Source organism: Corvus cornix, chromosome 22 (genome assembly GCF_000738735.6).
Source record: "Corvus cornix cornix isolate S_Up_H32 chromosome 22, ASM73873v5, whole genome shotgun sequence".
Classification (NCBI taxonomy): domain Eukaryota; kingdom Metazoa; phylum Chordata; class Aves; order Passeriformes; family Corvidae; genus Corvus; species Corvus cornix.
In genome coordinates this window covers 2,054,203-2,075,156 of record NC_046351.1, presented here as the reverse complement: position 1 = coordinate 2,075,156, position 20,954 = coordinate 2,054,203, and the positions used below count along the sequence as shown (strand labels likewise).

At 53.9% G+C, this 20,954-nt stretch overlaps 1 protein-coding gene across 1 annotated transcript in view; it reads left to right on the top strand.

The window, feature by feature from the left end:
- The first annotated feature begins 6,663 nt into the window (after positions 1–6,663).
- Positions 6,664–20,954, top strand: part of LOC104694877 (lysyl oxidase homolog 2) — a 51,496-nt gene continuing 37,205 nt past the window's right edge. The window contains 3 exon segments of the mRNA XM_039564445.1: positions 6,664–6,810; positions 16,490–16,895; positions 18,981–19,156. Of these exon segments, the coding sequence (XP_039420379.1) occupies positions 16,544–16,895; positions 18,981–19,156 (528 nt within the window). The 5' untranslated portion in view covers positions 6,664–6,810; positions 16,490–16,543.

Here is a 20,954-nt window from a genome sequence, read left to right as displayed (position 1 = left end):
TAATTTCAATCAAAATCTGATTCAGTTTAAATTAAAATGTTTTAATTTCATTTTAAATCTGTTTTAATTTAAATTGAAATCTGATTTAATTTCAATCAAAATCTGTTTTAATTTAAATTTCATTCCAAAATCCTTGGATATTTTTGAGTGAGGAATGAGGAAATCCAGGGCTGGCAATGGGGTTCAGACCCAAACTGGTAAGAATTATCCCAAATCTGACACTGCCAGTGCTTCCAGAGCCTGAATTTCCTGCTCTGAGCTGCCCAAACCTCCAATTTTAGGCTTAGATTAAAAAAAAAAAACATGGTGGGGAAGGGTCTGTGGGACTTGGAAATTCCCAGGCAGAAGTGGCAGGGTCTGGAATCCAGCAAGGGAAAAAAAGGCCCCAAAAAGCCATTTTAAAAGGCCCCAAAAAAACCCATAAAAATGGAACAAAATCGGGGGGAAAACGAAATAAAAAATTTTAAAAAACCACTTTTAAACCTTTGGAAGGGAAATGGTTCAGCCCTAAAATAAAACTTCCTTTCGGCGGAGGGGGGGTCACGGAATTCCGGCCTGGTTTGGGTGGGAAGGGACCCTAAAGCCCGTCCGGATCCGTGGATTTCCCTGGGCAGGGGCAGCTCCCACCATCCCAGGCTGCTCCGAGCCCTTCCCACCTGGGATTCCCGGGATTTGCGGCACCTCCGTGTCCTTTTTCCCACCCCGATGCCGCTTCAAGCACAAGGAGGGGCCCAGATTTCCCAGCCTGGTGCCAACCCCAAATCCCTGGATCCGAAGTTCTTCGGGAGCTGGAGCTGTCCCATGAGGAGGGTTTGGGAATCCAGCTCTTCCCTCCTCTCAATTCCGCCTGTAGAGACCCAAAAATTGGGATTCTGGTGGGGTTTTTTTTTGGTTTTATTTTTCCTCCTTCTTTTTCCCCACCCTGGGATTTGTAGGATGGAGGAGGAAGAACTTGGTGGCGTCTCCTGAGGAGAAAAGGAATCCCAGATGATTCCCGCAGCTCTTTTTGCAGCTCCAGATCAAGGAGAAAACCCCAAGGAATCCTTTCCATGCGTCCCACGGGATTCCTTTGGGATTCAGCCTGGTGCTCCTCGGGTTCCCAATCCACGATGGGAATGTTGATCTGTTTGGAGTTTCCTGCACGATGAAGTTTCTTTTCCTCCTCCCCCTCCTTTCTCCAGGTGTTTTCGGGACAGGAGGGGAGGGCACTGGACCGGCAACGGGGCAGGGAACGATCCCAAAGCTTTTCCTGGAACGATCCCAAAACTTTTCCCTTCACGGCCCCTTAAACCCGTCCCTCTTCCTTTTGTTGTTGTGGTTTTCCGTGTGGAAAACGCCCTAAAAACGGCCCCAAAAGGGAGAAGTGAGTGTGGGATCCATGGGGAGGGCCGGGAATGATGGAAAGGGAGCTCCTCTGGGAAGCCCGTGGGGAACAAAAGGGTTTTGTGTCCCCGCAGCTCTGAGGGAAGGGGACCCTCAACAGCAGCGCCTCGGCGGCCTTTGGGGCGGGGGCACCTCGTCCCCGTGCTGCTCTCGGGCCATTGTCCCTCCCGAATCCCATTGTCCCTCCCGAATCCCATTGTTATTCCCAAGGTCCCGTTGTTATTCCCAAGGTCCCATTGTTTGGGCCATTGTTGCTACCAAATAACGCGTGAAGCTCCCGGGGAGCCGCAATGAGCCTGGAGGGCTCCTCGTGTCCCTTCCCCGTGTCCCTGTCCCTGTGCCGTGTCCCTGTCCCCGTGTCCCTGTCCCCGTGTCCCTGTCCCCGTGTCCCTGTCCCCGTGTCCCTGTCCCTGTCCCCGTGTCCCTTCTCTGTGTCCCTTCCCCGTGTCCCCGTCCCTGTCCCCGTGTCCCTGTCCCGTGTCCCTGTCCCCGTGTCCCTTCCCCGTGTCCCTGTCCCTGTCCCCGTGTCCCTTCTCTGTGTCCCTTCCCCGTGTCCCTGTCCCTGTCCCCGTGTCCCTTCCCCGTGTCCCTTCTCTGTGTCCATGTCCTTGTCTGTTCCCTGTCCCCGTGTCCCTTCCCTGTCCCCGTGTCCCTTCTCTGTGTCCCTTCCCCGTGTCCCTGTCCCCCCGTCCCCATCCCCATCCCATCCCCGTCCCTATCCCTGTTCCCCATCCCCGTCCCTATCCCTGTTCCCCATCCCCGTTCCCATCCCCGTCCCCATCCCTCTCCCGGTCCCTTTTCCCATTCCCATCCCTATCCGGACCCGTTCCCTGCCCGGCACAGCCCAGCCGAGTTTTCCCTAAAGGCTGCGGAGGGATTTGGGATTTCCCGGGAGTTCGGGACTCCGCTGTGGTGTCCCGGAGCCTCCTCCCCCTTCCGGAGCCCGATCCCACTCCGTTCCTCCCTCTGCTCCCTTTTCCTTGGATGAGCCTTTCCCAAAACCAATCCCAAGGGAGTGGAGGCTTCCTGCGGGGCCCGGGGTGCCTCCCCTTGCTCCCCCCCTGGATCCCACCCCTGGATCCCATCCCTAGTTACCACCTCTGGATCCCATCCCTGGATCCCACCCCTGGATCCCATCCCTAGTTACCACCTCTGGATCCCATCCCTGGATCCCCCCCTGGATCCCATCCCTGGATCCCCCCATGGATCCCACCCCTGGATCCCCCCCTGGATCCCCCCCTGGATCCCATCCCTGGATCCCACCCCTGGATCCCCCCCTGGATCCCATCCCTGGCTCCCCCCCTGGATCCCACCCCTGGATCCCATCCCTAGTTCCCACCTCTGGATCCCATCCCTGGATCCCATTCCTGGATCCCCCCGTGGATCCCACCCCTGGATCCCATCCCTGGCTCCCCCCCTGGCTCCCACCCCTGGATCCCATCCCTAGTTCCCACCTCTGGATCCCATCCCTGGATCCCACCCCTGGATCCCATCCCTAGTTCCCACCTCTGGATCCCATCCCTGGCTCCCACCCCTGGATCCCATCCCTAGTTCCCACCTCTGGATCCCATCCCTGGATCCCATCCCTGGATCCCATCCCTGGATCCCACCCCTGGATCCCATCCCTGGATCCCCCCCTGGATCCCATCCCTGGATTCCACCCCTGGCTCCCACCCCTGGCAGAGCCCCGCTCCAGGAAGGGACTTTTGCCACGTAGTGGGAAGGGATGGGAATCCTCTGGGACCTCTTATCCCGCAGGAAAAGGCCAAATGCCACCCCCATTCCCAGATTTTCCCTGGGATGTGCTCTGGGAATCCCGCAGCACTGTCTCTGCCTCCCACTGGATTTCTCCCTCTTTTGCTTCCTCGGAATTCCCTCTCTCCGTGGTTTTTGCGGGAAAACCTTCATTTTCCCTGTTCCATCCTCACCTCCCAGGGGAGCAGCACAGCGGGAATCCATCAGGAATCTGGGAATGGGCTCGGCTCGGATCTTTTGGGCCTCCTGCATTTTGTCAGGAGCTTCTGGGGGAAAGCTGCCTCTCAGCCCCCGATTCCTTCGCTCCCGGCTCATCCCTGAGGATTCCCAGGCTGGGCATGGATGGGAGGCGCTCCTTGAGTGCCTCGTGCTGGGTTTTTCCTTGTTCTGGGAATTCCAGCAGCTCACACTCCAGCCAGGAGATTCCGGCGCTGACCGGGCTCCCCCCACCCCATTCCTGAAAGGTTCAGGAGGGAAATAAAGGAGGATTTGCTTTCTCTGGGAATGTGCTGCTGCCTGGAGCCATCTCTGAACCCCTGGGCCTGCAGGGAAATGCTCCTGCTGTGAGGATTTCTCTGGGATTTGGGATTTTCCCTACCTTGGAACAGCCTTTCCAGAGGTTTCGATAATGGGGGGCTGCCCCTGGATCCTGGAAGTGCCCAAAACCAGGTTGGAATAACCTGGGATAGGGGGAGGAGTCCCTGCCCATGGCAGGGCTGGGATGAGATGATTTTATTTCCCTTCCCACCCAAACCATTCCCTGATTCCAAGCTGGAGAAATTCCCAGAGGGATTAAACACGTAAATTGCTTTTTGGGAAGGAAGCATTGATTTATTTCTCCAGAACTCTGGGATTTCTCAGCCTTTGGGTTGAGAATATTTGGAAGGAATATTCCCATTTATCCAGTGGGTTCCTGTTGGAAAGGATTTTCCAGAAAACTCTGCTGTCCATGGACTCTCCTCTGGGATGCTCCTGCCCAGCAATTCCAGCTCCATCCCATTACTGAGGATTAAAAATCCGATTTTGAATCTCTTCAATCACCCATCGCAGGAATTCCCAGCAGATCCATCGGGTGTGGAGGCGGCCACGTGTCACTAAAATTCCTGCCGATTTTTGGGTATCTCCGGAATAATCTCTGCAGGGAGCGGCTTTTAGGGAGCCGGAATTGGAGAGGTCGAGTCGCCCCACGGAGTCTCCGGGGTGCAAACACGAGGATCGGGAGGCAATGAGCCTTTTCCAAGGAACTGCAGATTAGGGAGATTACAGCAGCCAGCGGCCCGTGCCCCATTTTTGGGAGCAGGGAGCGTGACTGGGACTCCTCGCTCCAAGCCAAGGAGTGTCCTGAGGGCAGGAAAAAACCACCTGGAAAGGGATGAGAGCTGGAATGGGGGTGCAGGGTAGGGATTCAGCTGGAATTGGGACTCGCGCAGGGATTTGGGGTGAAAAAATCCATGTGGGATGCTGAAAAGCGGGATCCAGTCCTACGGAGCAGGCTCAGGGACCTGGCAAGCGCCTCCCCTCTTTCCAAGATCCAACTGGAGCAGAATTTTTCCCCTGTGTGCCTTTTCCTGGTGATTCCGACCCCTTTTCAAATCCCTTTGTTCCCCCTGAGGGTTTTTCCCTCGGTCTTAACCAGCTGCGGGATGAAGGGGGCAGCAAATTCCCCGAATCCAGCGCGGATCCTCGAGGAGCTGCGCTGGATTCCTGCTGGATGTTTCATCCCATCAGCTGGAATTTTTCACGGCCGTATCCTCGCCCGACCCGCGCTGGGCCGGGCTGGCAGCACCGACACATCCCTGCCTCCGGCCCCATTCCCGCCTGGAATTGTTCCCTGGAGCTCCTCCTGGGACACCTCTTCCCCCTGATGGCCCCGAGCCACGGGGAGGTGGCTCTGCTGATCCAATTCCCAGCGTTTGTCCTGTTCCCTGAGAATTCCTGGTGCAGGGAAAGGGGCTCAGAGCTCATCCCATCCCAATCCCTGACTGCTCCAACCTTGGGCACTTCCAGGGATCCAGGGGCAGCCACAGCTCCTCTGGGAATTCCATCCCAGCCCCTCGCCACCTTCACAGGGAGAAATTCCTTCCCAAAATCCCATTTATTCCCTTTAATGCTGGTGCCCAATCCAGCACAACTTCCCTTCCCAATGAAAGGTGCCCCCAGAACGTCAGGAATTGCTCCCAGAGCAGCTGGAATTGGAACAAACTCAGCTTTTCCAGTGCTTGGGGTTGAGAAGATGGAGCTGGGCCCTGAAGCAGGAATTCCCTGGTGTGGATAAATTGTTTGGGAAGCGATGAAAAAGCTGGGAAAAGGGAGAAGTCCCCAACAGGAATGTTCTCGTGGGGGGGGCACTGCTGGAATTGTGTCCCGAGCTGGGCATTAAGGCCTGGAATTTTTAATCCTCATTAATGGGGTGAAGTTGGAATTACTGTGGAGGAGGATCCTGGGGGGAATCCATGGACAGCAGCCCTGGGCCAGGGAAGGGCTTGCTGGAAAATCCTCTAAAATAGGAATACACCGGATAAACGGGAATATTCCTTCCCGAGTTACCTTTTTTGGGAATGCTTTTCTTCCCGTGCCCATGGGCTTCTTGCTGATTTATTTGAAAACCCCTCTGAGCAGGGATTTAAACACCCAGGGCCAAAGCTGGGGAGAAAATGCCAGGGAATGTTTTGGAATTTGGGAAATGCTGACGCTTCAGAAAGTGCTGCTGCCCGAAACTGGGTCAGGAGACCGAATTCCGGGTTCTTGTCAGAGATTTCAGAGATTCTGGGTTGATTTCAGAGATTTCAGAGATTCAGCTTCATGGCCAAGCTGAAGTCTTGGTTTCCTGTTATTTTTCCACTTTAAGCAAACGGGAATAAAGAGGATTTTTGGGATAAATCAAAATCCTGGATGAACGGGGTGACTCTAAACCCACAGCCCCTCTGGCTGAGGGGGTGACCGAGGTTCAGTGGCCTCAGGAGGATGCGGGATTGATCCAGCCCTGGTTTTTTGGGAGAAGAGCTCCCAGGTTTTTTGGGAGAAGAGCTGGGAATTCTCCAACCCAGGATTTGTTATTTTTCCACGAGGAATTGCTCTTAGCCCTTGGGACACTGAGGACTGTGGGGTGACTGCAGGGCGAGCTGGGTTTAATCCCCTGCCTTGCTGTAGGAGCGAGTTTAAGGAATTTCCAGCAGCTGGAAAAGCTGGAAAAGCTGCAGGGTTAAAGGCGGGGGAGCCCCGGGAGGTGACAGCGGTGGGAATTCCAGGATGCTGCTCCAGAACCCCCTGGAATTGTAGGGATTGGATCACCACGGAGCCCTTCCTTACACAACGCTGCGACCCCGGGGGCCGGGATAACTCCCACCTTCCTTCCCTGGGGAGCACCCCCAGAAAAAAAAAATCTCTGCTCCCAATCCCTTTTTTTTTCCCCATTTTTTGGGAAGCGCGGCCGCTTCGCCCCGTTCTGCCTCCGCTCGGCTTTCGGGAGGAGCGGCGGAGCTGCGGAGGGGCGGCTCCTGGGAGGGGTTTGCGGAGTAAATGCAGTGAAATTTGGCAGGAAGCAGCAGCTCCTCGCTGCTCCCTTCCCCGCCTGCGGGAGGATTTTTCCAGCGCCGAGGGGACCGCGGAGCCCGGGAGGAAGAACTGGATGCAGCGGGACGGGGCTGAGCTTCCCCCCCAGCACTGATCGAGGTAAATTCGGTGCTGCGAGCCGCATTTGGGGTTTTATTGCCCCAAAACGAGCGGCTGATTTATTAATTTCAGCATTTCCAAGCCTTTCTTTCTTCGGGGCTGGAAGTTTCATTTCCCTCCTCCTCCTCGAACGGGTTTTTCTCCCTCTGCCCCCGTGATGTTGAGCCGTAAAAAACTGCGGAGGGGTTGATAAAAATGGATCTTCCCCCTAATTCCTGTCCCCCCGAGGGGATTTGGCAGCCGAGGATTTTCAGTGTCACTTTTTAAAGCTGTGGTGGCCGAGCTGGAGCTTTTCTCCCTTCTTTGCTCCCAGCCATTCCCGGCTGGAATTGGAGACGTGCTGCAAACTGCCCGCGAGCTCAGGCAATGCCTGAGCTGGGATATTGTTAAAATATTCCTTTTTCCCCCCCGAATTTCGAGCAGAAAACCCCGGCTCGCGCCACCAGCCCCGGGGAAATGTTACCCGGCTAAATCCGGAAGGATGTCGGAGTTCTCCTCGCTGGATAATTCCCGGCTTTTTTTTCAGAGGAAAAACTCCAGGGCAGATGTTTGGCAGAAGGTGCAAAACATGAATTTAATTAAGGATTTTTTTCTGCTGTCAGCGCTGGGGACTCGCAGCCCCTCCGAGGCTTCCAGCAACTCCTTAAAAGCTGCTTTATCCTGGTAATTTTGGGGATAACTCCGGGATATCCACCTGGAAAGGTGCCCCGGGGGAACGTGGGATGTTCAACCCCGAGCCGGGCTGAGCTCACAAGTAATTCCTTGTGATCGATATTTCCTCCCCAATGGATTTTTGTTGTTAATTAAATTAATCGCGGGTAGATGAAAGATCCAAGCCCAAGATAGTTTGGGATATTGGAGAGGAAGATCCAAGTTTAGAAATCCGGGAGAGCAGCAGGAAAACAATTCCTCATCTCCACAGTCAGCTCGTGAAGGTGACAGCGCGGTGCCTCCAATTTTTCCTGGATACAGGATGGAAATCCTGGATTTAGGGCTTCTCCTTCCCAGTTTTCCTTCACGTTGAGCCACCCACGGTGGAGGAATTTCCTCGGCTGGGGGGTAGGGAGCAGCTAAAAAACATTGAATGGAACAAAAGTGGGAATTGCTGGAATATCCGAGCGCTCAGGGAGAAACCACACCTTGGAGCGAGCGCCGGCTGCTCCAGGAGGGAATTCCGCTCATCCTGGTCCCAAGGGCAGCAGGATGTTGGGAAGCATCCCCGAAAATGGGCTGTTAAAGGGGAATTTCATCCCTAAATCAGGCGGTGCTGAGGCTCCCTGTTCCTCTCCAGTCCAAGCCAGCGGGAGCTTTTGGGTGCAGAGAGGAGAATTTTAGGGAGAAACTTCAGGGAATTTTCAGCAGCTCGGAAAAGCCGCCGGGATTGCAGAGTTTGGGGGATGTAGCCCAGGGTGATGTTTCTGCCTGCAGCGGGGTGATTTAATGGAAAATCCATGGGGTTTGCTGGAATTGTCTCCTTTTACAGGCTCAGACCCCAAAATGCTTTCCCAGTAACGAGCTCTGGAATTTTTATCCCTAACTGGACTCCCGAATTCCTTGGTTTCACGGTACCTGTGCTCCCTTCCGCTTTCCTCGCTGTTCCTCCATTTCCATGTCTTTCCCCCTTTCATTCCCTCTCCTCCCGAACCCTTCCAGAGCATTCCTGGGGCGGTTTCAAACCAGAGCTCCCAGCTCCGGGCACTGGGATCATTCCCAGCTCACCCAGGTGCTCTCCAGAGCCCTTTTTTTGGCACTTTCCGTCCCACATTTCCCGTGCAAAAACCCCGCGGGAGGAGGAAAAGTACCGCTCCCGACCCGCAGCGATGCCGGCGCAAGTTTGTTATTCCAAGGGATTTTCCCCAGGAATAACAGCAGCCCGGTTTGGAGCCCCTCTGTCCCGCTGGTGGATTAGGGAGCGTTAATTAAGACAGCATCACGCAGAGGGTGAGGAACGATCCCCTCCGCTCGTATCCGCCTGGAAAGCGGCACCACGGGAATCCGGGATGCTGAACCCCCGACCCAGAATCCCTCTCTGGGATTTGTTTTCCCCTTCAGATGAATTTTTGGGGTTTCATTTAAGCTGATGTTGCCGTGTGGAGATAAAAAAGAAAAAGATTTAAAGGTCAGGAGAGTTTAGAACGTTGCAGAGATCCTGGTTCAGAAATCTGGGAATGCAGCAGGAAAACTGTTCCCAATCTCCACAGGGAGGGATTTGTCTCTCTAAGGAGAAATTTTTCTCCCTATGGACATATTTATAAGGAATATTGATGGTTTTAAGGATAAACGCCCTAAAATTTCCAAGGACACAGCAATTTTTCCGGGAATAACACCCGGATCCACGGCCAGCACCTTTCTCAAAGGGGCTCCGCTGAGCAGCTCCCAAATCCGGGCCGTGCCTCTTCCCAGATCTCCTTCAGTTCCCATTTGCTCCCAGTTGGAGCCCCTTGGGGCATCCCAGGAGGCACAAAAAGCTCTCCTGGGATGAGCGGGACGCGCGGAGCAGCTTCTCGCCAGGGCACTGCCGGAATCCAGCTCTGCTGCTCCTGGAAGCTCCTGATTTCCCAGCTCTCTTCCCTTTGCCTGGAGCGGGAGCAGGAGGAGGAATCGAGATGTGGATTCTGACTCTGCCGGGCTCCAGGCTCCCGGCTGCTCCAAGGACCTGGGAATGGGAACCAGGAATTCCCAACTCACCACGAACTGCAGTGGTGGGACAAGGGGGGTGGGCTCAAGCTGAAAGGGGGGAAATTTGGGAAGGAATTCCTCCCTGGGAGGGTGGGGATGGAATTCCCAGAGGAGCTGTGGCTGCCCCTGGATCCCTGGAAGTGCCCAAGGCCGGGTTGGAGCAGCCTGGGACAGTGGGAGGTGTCCCTGGCCATGGCAGGGCTGGAATGGGATGGATTTAAGGTCCCGAAGCATTCCGGGATTCTCAGCTCTAATCAAGCACTGATGAAAAGGGCCTCGATCATGGAATTTTCACACGGATTTCCCCAGGGCTGTAAATCCCTCTCTTTGCTCCCTGCCCGCCGCAGTTCCCCCTCCCCAGCCGGGCAAACATTCCCGAACACCCTGGAACGGGCTGCCGAGGGCAGTGGTGGAGCCACCATCCCTGGAAATTCCAAGAACCCCTGGATGTGGCCCTGGGGACGTGGTTTGGTGATGCTCTGAAAGGTCTTTTCCAAACTCCACCATTCCAAGGCTCTCCAGGCTTTTCCAGAGCTTTTATCCACCCGGGAAATCTCCGCTCGGATGCCATTCCCTTGGCTCTGGATCTCTGCTGGACTTTGGGATTTGCTGCCAGGGTCGGTGCCTCTGCTCCTGCCAGGCTCAGGTTTTTAGGAGTGGGAACGAGGAGGGATTTAATCCATGGGAATTTAACCCTTGGAAAGCCTGGCCATGGCAGCGCAGAGACTCTCAGAGCGAAGGGATAAATAATCCAAAATCTTATCCCAGGGAATGGCGGGGCTTTATTCCCTGTAATAACTCTGGGCTGGGGAATAATATCAATTATTCCCTTTAATAATGCTGGAATCATTCTCCCAGTGGAGATCAGGCCTGGAGAATTCCTCCCATGGCACCGAGGAATCCTGTTCCCATCCCCAGGAATGCCCCTGGGGTGATGGAGCGTGGAGTTGGGAACGCAGGATTCCCGGGATTCCCGTTCCACACCAACGGTTCGGAGCTCCCGGCCCCGAGCCAGGGACAATCGGGATCATTGTCCTGCTCCCGAGGGATGTGGAGCATCGCTGGATCCTCAGGCACAGAGGGCTCCCATCCGGCATTCCAGACTTTCCTTTGTGCTCCGGATGAGGATGGGACAGGGAAGCTCCTGGTCCCGGGGTCTGCCCGAGCTCAGCCATGGTTTGGGTGCTCGGATGGGATTAAAAAGGGGAATTTCGGCTGGGATTGGGCTCGGGAGAGGAGTGGGGTCTGTTACACCTGGGGAAGGAAAAGCTCAGGACTGGGAGCCTTGGGAGGTCCATGGAAAGGAAGAAGAGGGATTTTTATATGGGCAGAGGGAATGGTTTGGGTGGGAATTGTTTTGGATACCTTCTCCCATCGCTCTGAGAGTCTCCGTGCTGCCATGGCTGGGCTTTCCAAGGGTTAAATCCCCATGGATTAAATCCCTTCTCGTTCCCACTCCTAAAAAACTGAGCCACAAAGGACACACAGAATGGTTTTAAACTGCCACAGGGCAGGGTTAGGTGGGATATGGGGAAGGAATTCCTCCCTGTGAGGGTGTCGAGGGGCTGGGATGGAATTCCCAGAGGAGCTGAGGCTGCCCCTGGATCCCTGGCAGTGCCCAAGGCTGGCTTGGAGCAGCCTGGGACAGTGGGAGGTGTCCCTGGGCATGGCAGGGGTGGCACTGGATGGGCTTTAAGGTCCCTTCCAACCCAAACCATTCCAGGATTCTCTGATTTGATTTTCCCTTCCCTCTGTGGGTGCTGCAGGAACAGCCCTGGGCACTGGGAGCTGGCTGGGCAGGAGGGCCTGGAGGGACAGGACACAGGGAATGGCTTCCTACTGCCAGAGGGCAGGGATGGATGCGATATTGGGAAGGAATTCCTGGCTGGGAGGGTGGGGAGGGGCTGGGATGGAATTCCCAGAGGAGCTGGGGCTGCCCTTGGATCCCTGGAAGTGCCCAAGGCCAGGTTGGAGCTCCCGGGGACAGTGGGAGGTGTCAGGGTTGGAACTGGATGAGCTTTAAATCCCTTCCAACCCAAACCATCCCATGATCCCAGAACGATTCCATGTTTTTTCCTTGCCGTCCCGCGCCTCTGTTCCCTTCAAAACCCGGGATTGGAGACCTGGAGAGGGCTGAGTCAGCAGCCACCAGGATCACTCCTGAAAGCCTTAAATTACACATTCCTGCGGGGCTGGATCTCAGCTTCCAGCCTGGAATACGGCACGGGGAGCCAGACCTGGAGAATTTCCTGCCTTCCAGCCTGGCTCTGCTCCAGGGCTTTTCAATGTTCTGCCTTGGATTCCTCTGAATGGAGAGACCAAAATATTGTCCTGACGTCAGGAATAAATCCGGAGCTTCTTAGAGGCTGTGAGGGGAGCAACGAGCCCAAAAGAACGGGAAAATCCAGCCCAAACCAAACCTCCCGCAGATTTAAGCCTGGCTTTACTCTCAGGGAGCTCAGCACGTGCAGCTCCCTCGGAGATTTGGAGGGAAAAACGTGTCCAGATGTTGCTCCCGGCAGCAGAGCCGTGGTTTTTGCTGGAATATTTTCCATGTTAAGTTGTGTTATTGGGGTTTTCCCGGTGGCCCCATAAACGTGGGAGTGCAGTTGGCTCTGCCCGGTGCCGCCCGTGCCCTTCAAATCCTTTAAAGTGCTCTGAGTGAGGCTGGGGCTGGAGCAGCCCTGCGGGAATTGAAGGGAAGGGAAGGTTTTCCTTGGATATCGGTGCCCTAAAATGTGTTGGAGCTGAGGAGGGAGAGTTTTCCTGGATATGGGTGCCCTAAAATGTCTTGGAGTTGTGGAAGGAGGTTTCAGGAGGAGGCAGGAAGGAATCAATCCAGGATTTCTGTGGCTGTGGAGAGTTTTCCTTGGATATCAGTGCCCTAAAATATCTTGGAGCCGAGGAAGGAGCATTTCCTTGGATATCAGTGCCCTAAAATGTCCTGGAGTTGTGGAGGGAGGTTTCAGGAGGAGGCAGGAAGGAATAAATCCGGGGTTTCTGTGGCTGTCGTGCCATGGAGGGAAGGAACTGCCGGGCAACTTTCTCTGTTACCAATCCTCTAAACTAGTCCTGGTCTCGAATCCCAGGGAAAAGGGGCCTGGATGCTGTGGATCAGAGCCACGGAACGGTTTGGGTGGGAAGGGACCTTAAATCCCACCTCATTCCACCCCTTCCACCATCCCAGGCTGCTCCAACCTGGCCTTGGCCACTTCCAGGGATGGGGCAGCCACAACCTGAGCTGTGCCAGGAGCTGCCCAGACCTCTCCCGTGCCAGAATTCCCTGTTTTCCCTCCTGTCCACTCGGGGTAGACAGAAAGCCGGGACCCCATTCCAGTGCTGAAACCTTGGGAGCTTTCCCTGGATGCTGCTGAGCTCCCAAAGTTTCCCCGTTGTACCTGCAAATCCCGAATCACGGCTGCGGACAAATCCCTTCGGATTCCGCTCTTCCCGACTTCACCTGAGGAGTTTCTCTGGAGCCCCTCAGAGAGCAGGGGCTGTGGGAGCGGGAGGGCTCATCTGGGGCGATGCAGAGCCTGGGGAAGCTCCGTCTGCGGGGTTTGGGATCGGAGGGAACGCAGGGCGCGGCTGCTGTCCCTGCTCTGGTGCGGAATTCCCCCAGAGTTTTTGCAGGAATGGGATTTCTGGGGGGGTTTCCAGTGCCTTCCTCGATCCCACACAGAGTTGGGACACGCTGCTGCTCGACCCGAGTGGTTTTCCTTAAGGAAAGGTTGGGAATGTGTTCCTACAATCTCGTTAGAACTCCCTTTTCCCAGCCGGAATTCCCTCTGTGGAGCTGGGAGCTTTGTCCTCCCTCCCCAGGATTTCTCCAGCCCTGGGAGTTTTCTCCTCTCCCTGCGCAGGGCCAGGGCTTGGACTCAGATGATCCCTGTGGGTCCCTTCAAGTCGGGATACTCGATGATCCCAAAATCCCTCCATTTCGGGGGAACAAAATCCAGCCCTTTCCGGACTCAGAGCAGCCGGGCTCAGCAAGGCTTTGCCAGGAGCCCAAATTCCACCTCCCGGATGCGCTCTAATCCCAATTAGCGTCTCCCGGGCTAATCTCGGTCCCAATTAAAGCAACCTGGAGCTGTGCCGTGACCTTCCCCTCCCTTCCAGCTGCTCCCGAGGTCTCCCAGCGCCGGGATTCTTGGAAAGGCTCTGGCATCTGGCAGCGCTCGGCTCATTGACGCCTCCGGGAGCCCCGCGCCCGGCTGGGAGCCGCTCGCAGCCCTCCCGCGGGTGGTTTCCCCACATCCTTGTGTCCTTTGGCTCGAGTCCTTCGGGGAAACAACCGGAGAGGTTGGATCTGCGCAGGGAAAGGGCTGGCAAGTGGAATTTGCAGCTTGGAGTCGCTCCTTGATCCCGAGGGAGCCCCTAAAGCAGCGCTGACACGGGGTTGTCCTGGCACGGGGCGGGTTCTGGGCTCTTTGTGGAGGCTTTTCCCCTCTCAGATGTTCGGGTTCAGTGGGCGCTGAGCTTCCTGGGGGCTCCGAAATAAAACAAAACCGTGACCCAGAGGGGAGTTTGTTCACTTTCTGTTGGAGATGCTGAAGCGCTGCCTTGCCCCGGGAGGGTTTCACTGGGAGGCTGCTGCACTCTTTATCTGCATTTCCCTTCCCAAACATCCCTCGTGTGGCTGCAGGACCATCCAGAGGCTCCAGAAGGTCCCAGAAATAGAAATACAAATATTTACAAACAGAGCTCTGCGTTCTCGGAGTGTGGGACAGCACTGGGAAAGCTTTATGACCTTTAATAGTCATTTTTAAAGGGAGTTTCGGGGCCTCCTCAGCGGAATTTTTAGGGAGAGGTTCCTGCAGCCCAGCTTGGTTTGGGATCGGGATTTGCTGAGGCTTTAAAAATGCTGCTCCTGCAGTAGCAAGGAGCAGCCACTGAGGATGGAGCTGATTGAAGCAGGTGTTGGGGATGGAGCAGATCAAATCAGGTGTTTGGGGATGGAGCAGATCAAATCAGGTGTTTGGGGATGGAGCAGATCAAATCAGGTGTTTGTTTAGGGATGGAGATGATCAAATTGGATGTCACGGGATAGAGAAGATCCAACCAGATTTTGGGGATGGAGAAGATCAAAACCTGTTTGGGATGGAGCAGATTGGACCAGATTTTGGGGACGGAGCAGATCGAACCAGGTTTGGGGATGGAAGAGATGAAAACGGTTAAAATCAAAACCCAACCCCCCGATTTTTTGCAGAGCACGAGGCCGTGGCCCTGCTGAGGCCAACCCCTCCCCTGGGGGGTTTTCGCTCCTGACTCCCACCTGTCCTTCCCTATGATCCAAGGGGATTCCTGGAATTCTTTGTGCATCCATGAGCATCTCTGTGCCCCCGTTTGTGCCCTGGGCTAAACCCATCCCGTATCCATGACAACCATCCTGCGAGGTTTGTTCGGAGCCTGGTGCTGCTGGGCTCGGAGTCAGGAGGGTCTGACTGGTTCCAGTCCCGGTACTGGAGTACCTGGATCCAGGAGCACTCTGATCCTGCCCTGCCAGCTGCATTCCCTCTGGGAAATCCCCTCTCCGTCTGCATTTCCTTCCTCTCATCCCTTCCAGGACCTGATTTTATCCCTCTCTCTCAGCCTCACCTCCTGACCCACAAAAAAATTGGCTCCTCGAGATCCAATGTTTATTTTCCAAGGTTTTTTCTCCCCCCCTCCCCATCCTGATTTATGAGATCTGTTGGAAAACCTCCTCCTGCTTTTCCTGCTTCTCCTCCAGCGCTGGGATTTTAATCCCCGTGCTTCGTTTTATTCCTCTCTTCCTTAGGCAAACGCCTTTCGTTCCCAGCTCTCGGAGCATTCCAGCAGGGAATCTCCTGAGCACCATCCCTCTTTATCCACAGGGAAACTGAGGCACGGCCCTGGAAGTGTCCTGGCTGGGGTCACCCAGCAGGTCAGTGCTGGAGCTGAGGTTTGGATTGATGCCTCTGGAATTTTGAGTAACTTCCCTGGAATTCTGATCCATCCCCTCCTCAAGCAGCTTTTGAGGCTGTTCATGGATTTTGTGTCTCTGTGTGAGGATGTGAATTTTCCCGCTCATTTTTTTTTTTTTTAGGGATAGACCAGCTTTAGCTAAAATTCCGGAGAGTTTTAGTTTCTGGCCCCCTGGCTTTGGAGCCAAGCCTTCCCCCTTCTCCCTCCCCTCCGGTGGCTGCCAGGAAATATCGGAGCTCCAGAGCTCTGGGGAGGTTTGTCCCACTGAGTTCTGGCATTGCTTCACTCGGAAACTATGGGATCCTCACCCCCCACACGTCCTGCTTGACCACTCCATGTGCTGGGATGCGAGCGGGAAGCAGGGAAAGAGTGGGATTTCACAGGATCTGGACGAAATTCCTCTCATGAGTCAGGAGAAGTTAAGTTGCCTGTCCCCACCTTAAATTCTCCTTATTTAAGCCTTTGGATGGCAATAAATCCCTGTCCAGACTTCCAACCAATAATTGGAGACAGTTTCTGCTATTCCAGGATTATCCAAGGCTCCTGCCAAGTGTCCGGTGATGTTTTGAGTTGCTACAGACGGAACCAGACGTGCAGGAGCAGAAACAAATCCATTATCCCATTGGGAGCCCAGACTCTGGGATAAATCCCTCACTGCTGTTCGTGGGATTTCCCCACCCTCCTGGTTTTCCATCGTTTGGGACGGGTTTGGCTTCTTTAGGGAAGGAGCTGGGGGGGAAAAAACCAGTTCAGTTCTGTCCTGGGAGGATTTGGATGAAGGTTTCCTGCTGGATTTATGGAGAAACAGGAAAACCATTTGCTACAACTTCCAACCTGGAGAATTTTACTGGGGAAATGTATTTTTTGGCCGAATTTGCCAAGTCGACCTAAACTTTTAAATGTTGGGGGTTTTTTTCATTTTGTTCATCCGCCCCACAAGAAACACCCGAGCTGACTTTGGTTTTTCCAACGGTGTTGGACACAACCTCTCAATTCCCAAGAGAGATCACATTTATATCAACCTTTACTCAAACTCTGATTTCCTTCTTTCCAGGACGGCCCTGCCAGCAGCGCCTGCATCGGCCTCCGAGGACGGTGAGCACTGAAAATGGGAAGATCCCACGTTTTTCCCTCCAACCACTGCCTGCTGCTGCTGCTCCTCTCCTCGCTGAGCTGCGCCCAGTACGAGCACTGGCCGTACCTGCCCGGCTACCCCGAGCCAGCCCCCCAAGTGTTCCAGCCCTCCCAGAGAGCCTCAAACGTCCCCAAAATCCAGCTGAGGCTGGCGGGGCAGAAGAGGAAGCACAACGAGGGCAGGGTAGAGGTGTTCTACGGCGGCGAGTGGGGCACCGTGTGCGACGATGACTTTTCCATCCACGCTGCCCACGTGGTGTGCCGGGAGCTGGGCTACGTGGAGGCCGTGTCCTGGCTGCCCAGCTCCAAGTATGGCAAAGGAGAAGGTGAGGGGATCCCAGAGCAGCGTGGAGGGATCTTTCCAGCTCCAAATAATCCCTGATTTCAGTCTCATTGATGGTGGTGGGGGGGTTTCTCTCTCGTTGGGATCTGTGAGGTAAAAAAGGGGTGAAATACTGGAAAGTATCCAAAGGATGGACACAGGGATGGGGAAGGGTCTGGAGCAGCTGAAGGCACCTGGTTTGGGATCCCAGGGCACTGGGGGATCTTTCCAGCTCCCAGGAATCCCAGAGGTCTCAATTTAATTGGTGATGTTGGGGGGTTTCTTTCCTGTGCTGGGCTGGGTGGGTTTGGGATCCATGAGGTAAAAAATGGGTGAAAGCGTTGGGAAGCATCCAAAGGATGGACCCAGGGATGGGGAAGGGTCTGGAGCAGCTGAGGGCACCAGTTTGGGATCCCAGGGCACTGGGGGGGTCTCTCCAGCTCCCAGGAATCCCCAATTTCAGTCTCATTGATGGTTTTGGGGTGTTTCTCTCTCATGCTGGGCCAGGCGGGGTTGGGATCCGTGAGGTAAAAAAAGTGTGGAATTATTGGGAAGTATCCAAAGGATGGACACAGGGATGGGGAAGGGTCTGGAGCAGCTGAGGGCACCTGGAAAAGAGGAGACTGAGAGGAGACTTTCTGGGATCTGTTCCTCCCCAGGGGCAGCTCCGGTCCCTCTGTGACAGGGACGGGGTCCAGGGAAAGCCGGAGCTGTGCCGGGGTTGGATTTGGGTTGGGTTGTTCTGGTCTGGGGCTCCAAAGGGGTCTGGACATTTCACATTTGGGTTGTTCTGGTCTGGGGCACCAAAGGGGTCTGGACATTTCACATTTGGGTTGTTCTGGTCTGGGGCACCAAAGGGGTCTGGACATTTCACATTTGGGTTGTTCTGGTCTGGGGCTCCAAAGGGGTCTGGACATTTCGCATCCTCTGCAGGATTCTGTGGGAATAACAGTTACTGGATTATACAGGAATGACCATTTTGGGTGCCCTCAGGCTGTTCCTGTGAGGAAAAGCTGTTCAGCCCCATCCCAAATTTTATCTAATGGAATCATGGAATGGTTTGGGTGGGAAGGGAGCTTGAAATCATCCAATTCCCCCTGTGCCATAGCAGGGACACCTCCCACTGTCCCAGGCTGCTCCAGCCTGGCCTTGGGCGCTTCCAGGGATGCAGGGGCAGCCCCAGCTCCTCTGGGAATTCCATCCCAGCCCCTCCCCACCCTCACAGACAGGAATTTCTTCCCAAATTCCATCTAAATTTCTCTTCTTCCACCTTAAAGCTGCTCCCCTTGTCCCGGAGATGTGCTTTTCCATGTTTCATTTTCCTTTCCTGCCCTTTTCACTTGCACCTGGTGGATGTGGGGGAAATCCCACCTGAATCCCAAACATGTGCAGGACAAACACACTTGGAAAGGAGGATATTTGGGTGTGACAGCCGTGAATTCCCAAACCCACCGAGGTGGAGAGGGAAAACTCGGACAGGACACAGGAATAGCAGCGTGTCTGGGTAACAGCGGGTACCCCAAGGGATTTACCGGGATTTGGGATTGAATGTTGTCCCGCAGAGGATTTTTCCTGCCCTTCCTGGAGCCTGGCATCCCACAGGGATAAAATTCCCCTCAGGAGGGCCGAACGGGCTGGCTGGGCTGGTTTTCAGGACTTTTTGAGTGCTCACACCTATAATGTCCCATCAAAGAGCGAGCGCAGCCTGAGCAGCGACCAACTGAACTCGCAAACCTGGAATGTGCTCCCAAACTTGTGGATTTTGGCTCCGCAGGCACAGCAGGAGATTCCCAAGCGAGGAAGAGGCCGTGACATCAGAAAACAAACCCGGTGGGAGGGAGCATTCCCAGGGAAATCCCAAGGCCTCGAGTCCCGAATCCAGGCTCTGGGGGGCTCTTCCCGCTCTGCTTTTTAGGGAGCAGCTCTGGGGCTGCTGGAACACCGCTGGGGCTGCCAAGGGAAACGAATTCCTGTGGAAAATCCCGGCAGCGCTTGCGTCCCAAGGGGGTTTTACTCTTGGGATTAGGTTGGAAAACAGATCCCAGATTTCTCCTCGTGGAGCCTGAGTTGTGTTTTCTTCGCATTGCAGGGAAAATTTGGCTGGACAACGTGCACTGCACGGGCAAGGAGAGCAGCCTGGCGGCCTGCGGCTCCAACGGCTGGGGAGTGACCGACTGCAAGCACACCGAGGACGTGGGAGTGGTGTGCAGCGAGAAGAGGATCCCCGGCTTCAAGTTTGACAACTCCCTGATTAATCAAATTGAGGTAAACGGGGTAAAAACTCTGATCCAGAGTCCTGTGGGAATGGGGGTGGCTGGGACTTAAACACATTTTTAATTGATCCTGTATTTATCCCATATATTTATCCATATTATCAATTGATCCCGTATCTATCCCACATATTTATCCATATTATCAGTTGATCCCGTATTTATCCCACATATTTATCCCACATATTTATCCATATTATCAGCTGATCCCGTATTTATCCCCTATATTTATCCATATTATCAGTTTATCCCATATTTATTCACATTATTTATTCCACATTATCAATTTATCCCACATGTTTATCCCACATGTTTATCCCACATGTTTATCCCACATGTTTATCCCATGTTTATCCCATCTCTGTAGTTAAAACAAACCCTTGGCTGCTCCTGGCTGGGCTGGAGAGGCAAAATTCAGGTTCCAGTTTCAGAATGTCAGAGAAAGAATCAGAATTTGAAGCCATTTGAGGGGTTTTTTTGGGTTTTGTTACTATGAATTATTCCAGTTCCTCAATCCATTTTTCAAAACTGGAAGCTGTTCTGTTAATATTTCAAAGGATGAATTTTGAGAGACAAAATGTGCGCTTGATTAATCAAATTGAGGTAAACGGGGTAAAAACTCTTATCCAGAGTCCTGTGGGGATGGGGGTGGCTGGGACTTAAACACATTTTTAATTGATCCTGTATTTATCCCATATATTCATCCATATTATCAGTTGATCCCGTATTTATCCCACATATTTATCCATATTATCAGTTGATCTCGTATTTATCCCACATATTTATCTATATTATCAATTGATCCCGTATTTATCCCATATATTTATCCATATTATCAGTTGATCCCATATTTATTCACATTATTTATTCCACATATCAATTTATCCCACATGTTTATCCCACATGTTTATCCCACATGTTTATCCCACATGTTTATCCCATGTTTATCCCATCTCTGTAGTTAAAACAAACCCTTGGCTGCTCCTGGCTGGGCTGGAGAGGCAAAATTCAGGTTCCAGTTTCAGAATGTCAGAGAAAGAATCAGAATTTGAAACAGTCGGAGATTTATTTTATTTATTTTTTGCTATTCCAGTTCCCCAATCCACTTTTCAAAACTGGAAGCCGTTCTTTTGGCATTTCAGAGGATGAATTTAGAGGGACAAAATGTGCGCTGTGCTCACAGAACTTCCAGCCTTTTTTTCATTCCAAAGGACAAAAATCCGGAGTTTTCTCTCCCCTTTTAATGCTGGGGCTGGGTTGGAGCTCTCTGGGATAACGGGGGCAGCAGGAAGGGCTGGATTTGGGGTGGGATAATTCCTCCAGCCGTGGCTGGGGTGACAGGGAAAGATTTAAAGATATTTTGGCGTGCTTTGGAGGAGCAGGGACGGAGAAAGCGGGATAAAAGTGTGGAATGTTTGTGGGAATGTGGGGTTCGAGCTGGAGGTGAGGAGGGGAAGCCGTGGGCTGCTCGCTGCTGTGGGGAAGGCTCGGGGCTGTCCCCGGTCCCACCGGGAGGCTGAGGGGGAGAGCCGGGAAAAGGCAGAACCGGAGGGCTCGGATCACATCCCAGTGGGATTTCTGCGGGAGAAAGGAATGAGGGAATGCTGGGCTGGAAGGGAGCTGGGATGAGCTCTTTGGAGGGGGAAAAAAGGGAAAAAAGGCTTTTTTCCCTTCAACTCCTCAGCTTGGGAAGTTTGTGGTGCCTCAGGCAGCGCCTCCCTTTTCTTGGATTTTTCCCTGTCTGAATCCCCTGGCTGCTCTTGGCAAAAATTTATGGAAAGAGCCCCCCCCCC